The sequence below is a fragment of the Zonotrichia albicollis genome, chromosome 7 (genome assembly GCF_047830755.1).
Source record: "Zonotrichia albicollis isolate bZonAlb1 chromosome 7, bZonAlb1.hap1, whole genome shotgun sequence".
Lineage (NCBI taxonomy): Eukaryota > Metazoa > Chordata > Aves > Passeriformes > Passerellidae > Zonotrichia > Zonotrichia albicollis.
The window spans coordinates 24,038,798-24,052,754 of NC_133825.1; the positions used below are offsets into that span (position 1 = coordinate 24,038,798).

Here is a 13,957-nt window from a genome sequence, read left to right on the forward strand (position 1 = left end):
TGGACCCACTCAAATGGCACAAGACATGATATGTATATATTCAAACAATTTTTTCAGTTGTCTCATCTCCTAAACTTATTCAAAGGCAAAAGGTCTGGAACCTTCCTACAGACAAAGACTGACAGCTCAGGGAAAAAAATGTGTTAGCAAACACCATGTCAGTAGAAATATGACTGGTTTAGAAACAAAAATGCAGAACTCCTATAGACTTTGATGCAGAAGGAAGAAAAACACTCAAATGAAATGCCTTAATCTATATTAATAAATTAAGAAGGTTTTTTTTAGTCTTGCTCAAAAATGTGTCAAGGCAAATCAAAATGCATCAAAATTTACTGTCCTTGAATTTTTGGGAAACATAACATACTCTCTGGAGGAAGCAAAGACAGAATTCTATTTCTAGCATTCACATTTACCAACCTACTTGCACAATACTGTTCTAGACTAATACAGCATTACAATTTTCTCCATTTCCCACCCATGCCATGCATGAAGTAAACTGAGTAAGTACCTACTTCCTCACAGCAGTTACACAGTATTTTGAATGTGAAAAAAGAATTTCAAATAAACATTTTCTGTCAAAATATGATGTAGTAACTATTTAGCCAAAATACAGTTCAAGCCCAGAGGGGCTACATGTGGCAAGCCTTAGGACCAGCCAGGGACTGAGCATCACCCCACACAGTGCAAAACAAGGCTCTAGCATGCCAAAAGCTAGAGAGGCAATTCTCTAAGTGAAGGGGTTTCTGTACTATTGCAGAGTAAAACCCAACTGTGCTGCATCCTTCTGTTCTTCACAAGACAAAGCCCTACTGAACAAAATTTCAAGGAATATTAGCAGGATTAAAGCCTCAGCTAAGGGTTTTCAGAGCCCCAAAGCACTAAACCATTCCAGTCACCAGACAAGAGAAAAGCCTCTTTCCCCCCTTGAGTGTGCTTTTGTGTGGTCATGAGAAATTAGGATTGTTAAATGATGTTCCTAAAGCAGTGCTCATGTACCATTCATCAACATGTATACATTGGTTATTATCTTAAGTTTCATCAGTTTTGCAAGGAAGCTTTTTTAGACAGTATCTGGTTCAGCTCAAAAAGTTTAACTGAGAAACCAGTTTCATGTTCAAGATACTTGAGTTACAAGAGATCATCTGAGCCCACAAACAGGAACAAAGTGTCATATGGATCACTATTTGAAAAAAGGTTAGAAAATGATTCAGATGTTAACTCTCTTTTGTCCTATATCTTTCTGAGCAGCAAATATTTATCTGAAATTTGACTCAGGGTCTGCAATGAACAAAGAAATGGCAATTTACAAAGTTTTTTTCTAAATTAAGGAAGAGGCAAGTTTCACAGATGTCTGCAATGGAAAAGAACCACTGAGTGTTTTTGTTTCTTGAATTGCTGACAATTGCTCCACACTTCATTTTAGAGCATATTTAAGACTGGCAAGAGAGAGTGCCCTATCGTGGTAGACAGGGTAATTCAAGGAAGTAACAAACTCTGCCAAGTAACACACATGGGACAGCATTTTATAGAATCAGCCTGGTTTGGGGTGAAATTGCCTGCCTGTGCCCCACCTGTGTGCTCCTTTTCCTTCAGGCCTTGTGCTCCAGCAGGAGCCAAACACGCCCCTGGCAGGCACAGGGGGAGCAGAGCCAGGCTGGCTTTGACCCGGTCCCTTGCTGACCGCACCACAGAAGCACCCACAGCTCCTTGGCTTTTCCAAACCCAGCACCTCTGCTGGGCACACACACGCAGGGCAAGGAGGCCCAGCCCACAGGAAGCACATTCAGTGCTTGGGAGGGAGTCAAACAAAGTACACAGGCAGCTGTGGCAGTGCAAGCACAAGGGCCACACAGCATTAGTGTGTCCTCCTCAGCAGAGAGCAACAGCTGATGCGTAGGAAAGGGTTCAGCAGGGCAAACAGATAAAAGCAAATTCCTTCTAAATACCCAGGGCTCACAGGCTTCCAAAGATGGTATGCTTTTTGTTTAACAGTCAAAAAGGGGCTTTTCTTCTCCCATCTCCTTTAATTCCGTACTAAATCAAAAGCTAGGGCATCCCAAAGTGTTTTGTGACATGGCAGTTTACAACTTAACCATTGCCAGTGCAATAGAGGAAAAAAGATACATAAGAAAACAAGCAATGCCACCAATAAATGCCTCTTCTAAGAAACGAGGACATCTGCATTGAATAGCTCTCTTGTAACAGCGCCTGAAGTGCAGCTGGAAATAGTAATCCTTAAAATCTCAAATACCTCTGGAAGGTCAGCCTTCCTTTTAGTGACCATTCTTTGTAGGACCTTCCACTTCAAATCAGAAAAGATCTAAACAAGTGATTGGCCTGTGATTCCATACCTTCCCAGCAGTATTTCCTTAGATACCCTGCCACTTGCTATCTGGTCACTCTCACGCTGCCTGCAGAGAGCTGCTCCACCAGAACACACCTGCAAATATCCAACACCACTTTCCAAAGAAATACGTTCTAATCAGCTGTAACACATTAGGCAGAGACTCTGGAGCTTCTCTTACAACTCAGGTGGATTTCAACACAGCAAACACATCCTTCCTTTCCAACTGAACCTCTTAAAGCAACCTTCCCATTTTCCCTGTCAGCACAGAGTTGGGATGAATTTCCAGATCAAGTGCAAAGAAACTGCACCAATGCCGATCAAGCAGCGAGCACTGCGTGGACTTGCTCTGGATTGCTGTGTGACAGAACTGAAGCCAGGAAAAGTACCAATGATCAAATGAATGCTAGTGAAGAAAGACTTTTCAGAAGGGCTTGATCACAAAAGCAAAGAGGTTGGTCTGTTTGGTTTTGGGGTGTTTTCTTTAAAAGGCAACTCAAATGCTTGTGATAACAAGGTTCCCTGAACAAGCAACACTAATATTTAAGTAGCAATAATTTGAGAAACTTTCCCTTAAAGACAAGAGAATCTTGCAATTATTCAAATAACAGACTTTTCTTTAATAATTCCTTCTCTCAAAACTAACCTGGAATAGATGCAAGTGGAAGTACATCATTGCTTTGAATTCTGTGTTCTTAAGGCAAATAAGTTCTGCAATATTAATCAGCTGTAAGAGCTTCTGCTGAATAGCAGAGGAGTTTCCTTTTTCCGTACATCTAGAACTGACAGCTGCTCACAGAGACACATGTCTGAAAAACTGCAAATATTCCAGGGTGGGCATAAGGCATATGGTACTGTGGGACTCTGCATGTGGTTCTGGGGGGGTGAGTGCAGATACAAAACCAGGACTAATGCCAGGGATTTTACAAAATGCACAGAGCTGTCTCTTCTGTAAGATCATCTCCAAATGGTATTATCTATGGATCATGCTTAACCTCCCATTCCTGAAAGCCTCAAAGCTGAAATTTTCAAGAGCTGGCACTATGCACATACTGATGCAGCATTACCTGCCATTCATAGCTGTCAGAATTGCAGAAAATAAGAGCCAGGGACATGAGTCACACAGAAAATACTAGCAAAACAAGGAAGAGCATCTATTTGCAGGCAAGAATGCTTTCCAAGGTAGAAGACAATGGCAAAAGAAAACTCAAGAACATTTTCAGCAGATATCCTGACAAATGAATTATTTATATCCGGAATGCATTCAGTAACACTGTATGCCAGATGCCTGTCAAAACAAGAAGTTCCAAAAACAACCCCAATAAGCAAAATATATGAGTTACCACTCAGTATTCATCATCATTAAGAATACTATCCTATCCTGCATGTCTCACTTTGAACAGGAAAAAGGTAACAAGCATGTTATGAAGCACAGAAATATTCATAATGGACTGTATCTTTTGAAAAGGGAAAGGAATGAATATCACTCAGAGCAATGAAAAAGAAATCACACCTCAAAACAGGAAGATGGAGTATCAATTCAGCACAACCTGAACCATGTCAGAGAACAGGAAAAAAACCCTAATTTGGACTTCAGAGAAGAGCAGTATAAAACCAGAACCAAGCTGGTTTTGCAGTGTTCAATCTGAACTGCATCTCCATTACTTGGATCAAAGTAGCAGATTAGTGCCAATAAACCACTGCCATGGATCACTTAATTGTGAGGTGTTATTCCATTTAAACACAAAACACATTATGCACACATGTAGCCAGACAACTGCAAGCTGTTAGGCAAAGTTTAAGAGTATTAGACAACACAAGGAGCAAGGGAAAAATGTCACTGAAGCTTTTTTTGCATCAAACTTCTGAAGATCTGCAAAATGCTTTTTCTTCCTTAAAGCTCAGGAGGAGACCCACAGGGCACAGCAAGATGATGGGTTCAACACCCAAGTGAAGGATGAAAACAGAACTTTAGAAACAGGACAATCTAATAAATGAGATTCATTAACAGAAATAGTCAATGATGTTCTGTATGCTGCTTATGCTGAGTGTATTCAAAGGTCAGCTCAGAAGCAGAAGCCATAGGGTTTTGGTCACTATTTTGCCCTGAAACCTTTAATAAGTCTAATTAAAAGGGAGAGGGTACAACAGTTTAGACATATCACCACAATACTGGAAACAAAATGCTTTGCTCAAGAGAAAAGAAAAACCTGCAGTTCAAGGAACACCCTGGCACAAGCACTTACCAGCACAAACTGCTCACAAAAATTTCCTGCTCTCTTGGTTGTGAAAGGCAGAGAGAAGCAGGCCAACACAGACACACATTCCCCTTCCCCTCCTCCTGTTAATCCTAATCTACCCAAAGTGTATCAATCTACCAAGAGGAAAGCCTTACAAAATAGTGACTGCAATGGAGTTCCAGAGGTGATACAGCTGAGGTGTGCATACACCCCCAAAAACGTTTCCATGTGGATCAGTAAAAAACACTGCTCAAGCCAATGTCCCAGATGTGCTCAGTTCCAGCTCTGGGGTTTGCATCACTGAGTCTGAGGATGCTGACCTGACCACTTCCCAGCGCCATCACACTTCAGGGGCACCTCTAGAGAGCACCTAACCTCATGCCACCTGTTCCCAGGCACTGCCTACATCAGCTCTAAACAAAGCCAATTCAAATAAAAGCTTTGCAATGGGTCTGACAAGGACACTGAGCCCTCAACACCACAGATTTTCCCATCAGGACATGCTTGCATCTCATGGTGCAATTATGGAATGCACATCAAGTCTCAGACAGAGCTGAGTGAACCAGCCATGCTCACACAGTACACAGGAGCTGTGAAGACAATTTTGCATATTCATCTGCATATAAATCAAGCTCCCACTAGCAAATGAAACTGGTGTATTTTAATTCCTTTGAGAACTTTTCCCATTTTAGAACTTCCTACAGGAGACTTTGTGCAATGTAACATTTATCCTACACAGCTATCCTGCATTGCCAATTTACTCAAACATTAAGTTAATTACTGGAACTACAAAACTGATGTGGGTGTGGTTTTTTGCAGAGAATATGAGAATGCAAGAGAGAATCTAGTTTGAAAAATACTTTAATCAATACTTGCTTCTAGCCTTAGAGCTAATACCAGTAGGAACTGGAAGTTTAAAATGCCACGTTTCCACCGTGACATTAAACATTTTCCATTCAACTTGATTTTTCTACTTCCCGAAAAGCCTAAGTATGCACAGGGGGAGAAGGATTTCCATGCTTATTTTTCATTTGTTCCTCTTGCCTCTATGAGGACTTAGCATGTTAGGTTCACTTTGCATCCCTACCCTCCCCAGCCAAAGCTGCCAATACTTCTGTTGACACCAGCTGGAAAAGAGGCATTTCCAAGAATGCTGCTCCCACAGTTCTACCCAGCAGCTGCGTATGGAGGACACTTGAGGAAGCACTTTTACCAGGTGAAAGAAAGTAAGAAAGAAGAAAATAATTTTTAGCAGCATCAAATGATTATCTTTAAGTGAGAAGACCAAATCCTGACATTTGCTTTCAGTCCAGAATGGCTTTGAGGTGCTAAATCCCAACTCAATTCAGTAAAATTACAGCAGCTACCTCACTCTTCAATTTAGGTGACTAATCTAAAAACCTGCCAGTCCTGACTAGTATCCTGCTTACTAGCTTAGACATTAAGAATTGGTTTTGGTCTATTTACATGAATAACAATTTTAAAAGTCCCTAAGTGGTAAGCACTTGGAAGCCAGTATTAAATAAAGATGCTTACAGAAGAATTTGATTCTGCAAATGTTAGGTGAAATAATAGTGTCAATATGAGGCTTTGGTTTCTAACAAATCAGCTTTATTCTCACCTTCTGTAATATTTTAAAATTTATTTTGATTCCAGCAATATATCAAAATTGCTTACAATAGACAAGCTGATTACAACTGGCTGACATAACAGCTCATCTCTTGTTTATCATTCCAACAAAACCTATTTGGACAAAAAAATCCCTACAAAAACCACTTCAGTTCAGGACTGGGGAGCCAATCTGCCAGAAACACCAACCAGCAAATGAAAGGAATGCACTGCAGAAGCAGCAACAGGCAGTCACAGGTTGTCAGCTCTGACCAGCACTGTTTGTCAGACTGGGCCTAGCACTGAACTGAGAGGTCACAGAATATTTAAATTGCCCAAATTCAGCTTGACTCCTCAATGGAGCAAAAATGCTCATGCCAACTAATAATCTTTCCTCCTAAAAATAAGCAATTTCAACTTTCTAAATTAGGATGCAAAGAGCAGCTCAATGTGCATAGTTAGCAGCAGTTTATTATCATTGAAAAAAACCCCCACTTTATTACAAGTGTTCATCCTTAGGGTAGGACACACTTTAACTAAAGGTTATGCAAGATGAAGACAGTTCTTTTTAAAATGAGCCCTGGCCAGTGTACTCTGATCCTACCATTACATGTATAGAAAGGGCTATGACTGATAGCAAAACTTTTGAATTACAATTCCTCTGCTGCTTTTTCAGAACTATTTGTTTGAAATAAGCTATGGAAAAGTAATCAAGCAAAAGCACATAGGTTTGTGCATTTAAGACAGACCAACATTCACATACCCTAAAACTTAAAAATGAAAGAACAAAGAAAAATCTTTAAAAATCTGATTTGGGGAAATGCTGATTCGTTTGCAGGCCAGCAAAAAGAAACGTTACTCGCAGGACGCCTTTGATAAACATCTGCTGCACAGTTCAACACAAGCTAAGTGGAAAACTACAGACCACAGTGCAGCCTAGTTTCTGTCCCCTCCCACACACACGTCATTGTCACATTAGCCCTAAGCTTACACAGCCAGCCCAGAGCGGGCACGGCTTCGTACTTCTCCAATTTCAAAATACTTTCAAAGATGAGGTATAAGCTTTTCATTTTGAACTTCTACTTTACTTAGACCCAGCTTTTGTTTCTAACTGGTATTTATAGCTCCTTCCAGTCAGCATGAAACAGCAGTGGAGAAAGCTGCCATTAAACTGCAAAAGATCTCTTATACCCTTAAAACATGTATTACAACAAATGCTAGCAGAAACAAAGGCTCACACCTAAGTTTTTTTTCAGGTATCGACAGTTTCTGACAGTGCCTAATCTTATAACAGGAGTATTTTATTTTCCATTATGAAATCGACCTCCTCATGGGAAAAAAAAGCCTGCCTGTAGGATAAGAAAGATGCATTTCAATAATGAACTAAGGTCTCGTTGCACATCAGTCTGAAATCACACTGCAGAAAAAAAGAATATTTCTTCCTGGTTCAGCACTTGGTAACTGGAAATAAGTGCTCTTTACACAGTATTGATTTAACATGTCCTTCCAACTTACCTGTCCAAAGACCACGCTTGGAAATCTTGCACACATTTCTGTACTTTGGTGGGTACAGAAGTTATTCCTAAAACTTGACTAAAATGTGAAAAGCAGTAGTTACAGGGCTATGGCTGCCTCAAGTTTTTCTCTTGGATACCAAGTTCAGCAGCAGTCTGTTGGCTAAGCTATGTCTGAATTAAGCCATGCTTTCATTCACATATTCAACACTTCTGTCATGACTAACCCCACTGACATCACTTGATCAAAGTGCTGCTGTGTTCAGTGAGCATTTCTCAGTTGCAGTGTTGACTTAACCTGGTTAAGAGGATTTAAGCTCACTTCTTGGGACCCTCAACTGAGTAGATAGAATAGTTTAGTTTCCCAGTAAAATGGACTAAGATTTATGTTAAATGTTTCCTTTTTAGTGAGTTATTTTTATAGTAATACACAACGTTGGCAAACTGAAGGCACAGGGAAGCAGGAGGGAGCTGGACAAGCAAAGGGAGAACAAGAGCAGCATAACCACCTGCTTCTGTAAGTATTTTTTGCCTCTTTTTGGTTAATCCAAGAAGATCTCAGCTTTTCCTGGCAAATGCAGTCCACACTAGTGGAGGAACTTTCAAGCAATGCTACTTTAGTGTACTAAACTTTTATATTACTTCAAAAAAGTGCTGTTACCCAAATGTTGCCAGGCACAGCAAGCAGTGAAAGCCAAATGCCATGCCACACAGAAAGGCAAGGGGCCCCATGGCAGGCAGACACCTGTCAATTACCAGCTAAAATGCACTAACAGCTATCAGCTTGATCTAGCACATCCCAATCAAATCTGTCACTATCTCAAACCCACTGAGCCTCATGTCAGCTGCCAAAAAGGACTGCTGGGATTTTATCCCAGCTGGCAACTAAGCCCCACCCAGCTCCTTGCTTACTCACCCCCAGTGGGATGGGGGAGAATCCAAAGGGTAGAAGTGAGAAAACATTAAGAAATAAAGGCAGTTACACAGAGAAAGCAAAAGCCATGAGTGCAAGCAAAACAGAACAAGGAATTCATCCATCACTTTGTGTGGGCATGCAGTTTTTCAGCCATTCCCAGGAAAGCAAGGCTCCATCTGGCGTCACAGCTACTTGGGAAGACAAAGGCCATCACTCCAAAGGTGTGTCCCCCTTCCTCCTCCTCCAGATTTTTATATTGCTGAGCACACTGTCACATGGTGTGGAATATCCCTTAGGTCACTGTGACCAGCTGTCCCCTCCAAACCTCCTTGTGCACCCTCAGCCTCCCGGCTGGCAGGGTGGCATGAGGAGCAGAAAAGGCCTTGGCTCTAAGTGCTACTCAGCAATAACAAAATCATCCTAGCACTACCAATAGTTCTCAGCACAAACCCAAAACAGCCCTGTAAGAGCTCCTCTGAAGAAAACTAACTGTATTCCAGCCAAAACCAGCACAAACAGAAAACTCTGTGGTCCAGTATTGGAATGGGCCAAAGGAAACACCATGAACACCAAGTCAGTGGCAAAGAGGTTTTTCCACACCTTTTCCTGTACAAGTCAATGTGTGCACAACAAGAGGAAAAGAAAAAGCCAGTGATGCATCCCCATTCAGTGGGTACATGTGGGAATGTGTACACACTTGCAAGCCAGGCAGATTCACTAAGATTTTAACTTAGTGAAATTTAAAGACATTTCTCCTATAGCAATGTAAGAGAATAACAAAAAAAAATTAAGCTAGCTTTAAGTAATTTAAAACCAATAAATTTTCATGGCAAAAGTGAATATTTAATTGAAATAAGCCCATTTTAACTGGAGTCACAAGTCATTATGCAATGAATTAGCCTTCATGTTAGTTTTTAGCTTGATCAGTAGTCCATGAATCACCAATGCAGACTGACCATGCACTGAGTACTTTGTTCCTCATCTTACCAATCATATAAAACACATTTCCAACTCTCAAGAAAATGTCAGTATTTTATAGGTGCTAAAATTGCATTCTATAGCAGCACAGAAGCTTTATGAAATATACCCAGTGCAAAAGATATTAACATCTAAGAAACTAATTCCAAAGGACTTGTTTCTAAAACTGACCTACTCTAAGGCATAGGGAAAAAAAGCACTCATCTAATTGAAATTTTATGCTACTTTGAGAAAACATAAGACTGAGTCTGCTTCCAGTTGTGCCAATTTGAGAGTCAGAGGTTTTTTTCCTGTTATACCCCCTCTGTCTCCTTCATGCAGCTTCTTAAGTCTTCCCACATGCCTCAGCAGCCCTGAAGAGCAGCAACAGACAGATTATAGTTTCTGCCCCCCTCCCAGGCCCCTCAAGCTGAAAGGCTCCCATACCTTTTAACTATGATTTGCAACCCTATCTAAATTCTTACTTTGAAATATTCAAAGGTAATAGTATTCACCATGTCTAGGTTGGCTTCCTATGGCCACAGGCAGAACTGGGATCAGCACTGAGCTGCAGATCACTCATTATACATTCTGAGTTGAAGATCAGAGGGGCCATCCCAGAAAATGTGCTGTTCAGAGTACCTGGTGGTGGTCTCTGGTGACATGTTTGTGTCACAAACACTGAACTGACACAAAACACTAAGTATAACCATTAATTTTTAAGGCTGACAGATCAAAAGGTTAAATTTGGGGATAGACTAGCCCTCATCTTACACTTTTAAGTTGGCTTTTTTCAGATTCCTATTTGGAGACAGATATTTTGCATAAGACCACAGGAAACTGTTCCAGAATATTCCTACAAAAACTGTTTCTCTTCATTTGCTGACTCCAGCTAAAATCTGTTGTGAAAGCAGCAGGAGCAAGAAATGTCAGGAAATAATTTTTATGCTGCCTGTTTTCAAGTCTTTAGTCTTAGCAGATTTGGACCATAGCAACAAAAAATTTCTTGTCTCCTCTATTGGGTTTGCCTGCTTATGGAGAATTAGTTTCATCTGTAGAAGGGAACTAAGCTCCAAGGGGCAGCAGGTGGGTGTATCCAGAGCTCCCAAACTGACATGCTAGAGCATGAGTTACCCAACCAGTTCAATTAAAATTGTAAACAGTTGCAAACAAACTTCTGCAGATGTTACTAGTGTATGCTTCACACCCATAATTTGCAACTCAAGCAATGCCAATATTTATGTACTGTAAGTACTTAATTATGTTGCTATGGAATGCAACACTCCCCCTATAATTCAGGCTCAGGATAAAGAGGTTTAATTCACTTAAAAGCATGGCTCTGGTTGAGACTGTACTCACCTATCAATGTCCTTGGCTACTGCAACCAGGCATTGATTTCAGTCCTTACAGTAAAAGCAGTGTTCAGAACCACTGTTATTCACAAAGTCAATGATGCCAGTAATATTTTATTATATCAAAGTTTCAAGAACTGGGGTTTAGCATTAGGAGACAATGATCAAGTTTTCAAAACCACAACCATGGGTGACAGATCTGCTGAATACAGACTGGAAAAAATACTTGAGCTTTCTGGATCTGCTGAAATTTAATGATAGCACCTGCTGCTTCCCAAGTAACAGAGCTTTTTTCTTGGCAGCTCAGTGTGATGCCACAGCTCTGAAAGTCACCTAACAGAAAATATTTCATACTCTATCTGCTGGGTCTTACAAGAAAAAATAAATGGTGCTGAGACACTGAAGTAGTTCCAGAGATTTTTTTTTTAAAGATCATTAGTTATTATCATCAGGTTAATACTTTCAGTTATTTTTTCCATTCCCAGAATGAGAATTCCCTTAAGATACAACTAAGATAAAGAGTCTATATCTATATTTTAGGAAGATAATTATAGCAGCTCTAATTACCACCAGAACAAGCTTTACAAGCTTTTTTAGTAACTCCATGTAACAGCCATATGATTAGAGAACAGTGAAGTTTAAAATCTGAATCTCAATTACACAATATCTACTTCTAAGTCCATTATATCACTGCAGGGTCAAAAGAGCTGTTTCATTCTCAACTTTCCCATTTGAATAAAATGTATCCCCAACTGAGAATTTTCTAGAGTTGAAACCATTCTCTCTTACAGTATGATGTTGCTGTAAGGCTTATTCCTTACCCCATAATTTTATTATATATACATTCAAAATTAATTAGAACCTTTTTCACATAAAATCTCAGGGATTTAAAGAATAAAAATTAAACAAGAAACACATGAAAAGCAAATGCAGAATAATATTTTTGGCATTTAAATATTTAAATTTTAAAAACTTTCTGTAATTAGCAGAACACCCACAGTTATTTTATGCTGTTAAAATATATAACTGAAAAAGTTACAGTCAAATTTGCACTCCCTGTACTTCTGTTTCTCAGTGTACTGTAACATGTTCACTGATAAAAAGCTGAATTTTAAAAAATGATTACTTAATCAGCAGAAGCTGAGGAACGTCCATCTCCAAGAAATACTATTTCAGTTGTGGAAACACCCTCCTCACTTATCTGACTTCAAACTGTGGAGGGAAGAGCTTCTCACTCTGTCCAAAGTCAAAGCAACAAGTGACTGCTTTTCAAAGGGCATCACAACCGACAGGACCTACTGGTCACGTATCCTCCCACATGGAAATATTCCCTGGCATGTTTGGAGAGCTAAACCAAATCTGTCATCCTTTCTCCACCCACAAATCCTTTTTTTAATGAAAAATTGATGTATCACAACACAACTGGGGAGATAATAAATCTTCTGGTTCTGGAAGACCAAAAAAAAAAAAGGCACCTTGAAAAATTACTTCAAGTGAAACTATCATATAACACAAGTAACTAGTTACCTTCATGAGGAATTATTAGGGTTCTTTAGAAAAAATAATTTAAAAAACTTCTTTGAACTGTTGGACTCATGAGAACATGCTGAACACACATAAAAGACAGTTTCTATAATACCGTGCAACTGCCAGGTCTTGCAAAACCTATGGAACTCCAAGGGAAAGCAGAAACACAAGCTCATTTCCCTCTTTCTCCTCCTAGAGCAGTTGTGGGTTGCAATGATGGTGAGACAGGGACTGCTATCGCCAGGTAACAGAAACAAGTTATGCAAAAAGCTCATGAAAAGTCCTTAAGCATTGGAAATGGCTGTCCTGGGCATCAGGGTCATAAAAAGCTTCTTTTAGTGGAGATTACATGGATCCCCCTATTGAAAACTTTTACTAGTGGCTACACTCCATTTTTGCTGTACCCACATTTTTAAAAACCTCGAAATACTGAGTACCCATAGTGACAGCTAAACCACGTTTCTGTAAGATCAAGAAAATGAATAAGCTCTTCTCATGCTATGAAAGGGCAAATTCATACTGAATATTACACAGTTGGGCAAGACTGGCATGGGATTGGAGGCTACTTCTTTTTCCAACTAAAAGAAAATCTCACTATACCTAATGCTATAAATGCACTTATCCTTATAAAGACTATTCCAATGCCCAATTTGAAGCTTTAAGAAAAGTTCTGTCTTATAATGACATATTTATTGGCAGAGCAAACAAAAGAGATCAAAAGAATCCCCCTCCACAAACACCAACAAACCACACAGAATTTACCAATGCTTTGTTTTAAAAATATCTCCAAGGAATGCATCTACATTGCAACTCTGGTTTTCCATAGCAGTAATGTGAACCTGAAAAGTGAATCTTCCAGTAATAAATACAAAACTATTGCACTTAAATGTTTTACTTTTCCAGAAATAATATTAAAGGCCAACAAATGATCTCAAAAGCCCTGTTGCATATCTAAGAAGAATCATCAATACTGAGGAGTTCAGTAAAATAAGAACTTTGTATTTGTCTCAGCATTATTACTCACCCGCTTTGGCCCACTAAAAATCTTCCTGGTGTTTTCCTTAGATTTATCACCTTGTTTATTTGTGGATTTCTTATTGCCTTCATGCACACCAGATGCATCCTCTGAAAACTCCAGATCTGTTAAAGGTAAATATAGACATGAAACAACCATTTTAAAAGCTGTTGAACTGCTAGAGCATTTCTTGCATCTGACAATTCCACATGTACAGCTTCTGACATTACATAATGAACCATCAATATTCATCAGCAAATTCAGCCTTAATGCCAAGCAAGTCCTGGGTGCAGTTCAGGCTTGCTGACTGGATTGCAGTGATACACAGAAGCATGATAAGGTGCACAATCAAAAATATTACAGCACCTCTTGCCCGCTGGGTAAATTGCAGGCTACTGCTTCCCATCCCATACTCCTCAAATCCCAGGACACCTTTCACATGAGCTTACTAATGGCTGCCTTACTGCTACAACCCTGAGTAGCA

At 39.8% G+C, this 13,957-nt stretch overlaps 1 protein-coding gene across 5 annotated transcripts in view; it reads right to left on the reverse strand.

Annotated features, from left to right (window-relative positions):
* Positions 1-13,957, reverse strand: part of WAPL (WAPL cohesin release factor) — a 133,832-nt gene that overhangs the window by 26,918 nt on the left and 92,957 nt on the right. For all 5 annotated transcript variants that reach the window (XM_074544668.1, XM_074544671.1, XM_074544670.1 and 2 more), the window contains one exon: positions 13,483-13,598. In XM_074544668.1, coding sequence (XP_074400769.1) covers positions 13,483-13,598 — 116 coding nt within the window. The remainder of the gene's footprint in view (positions 1-13,482; positions 13,599-13,957) is intronic.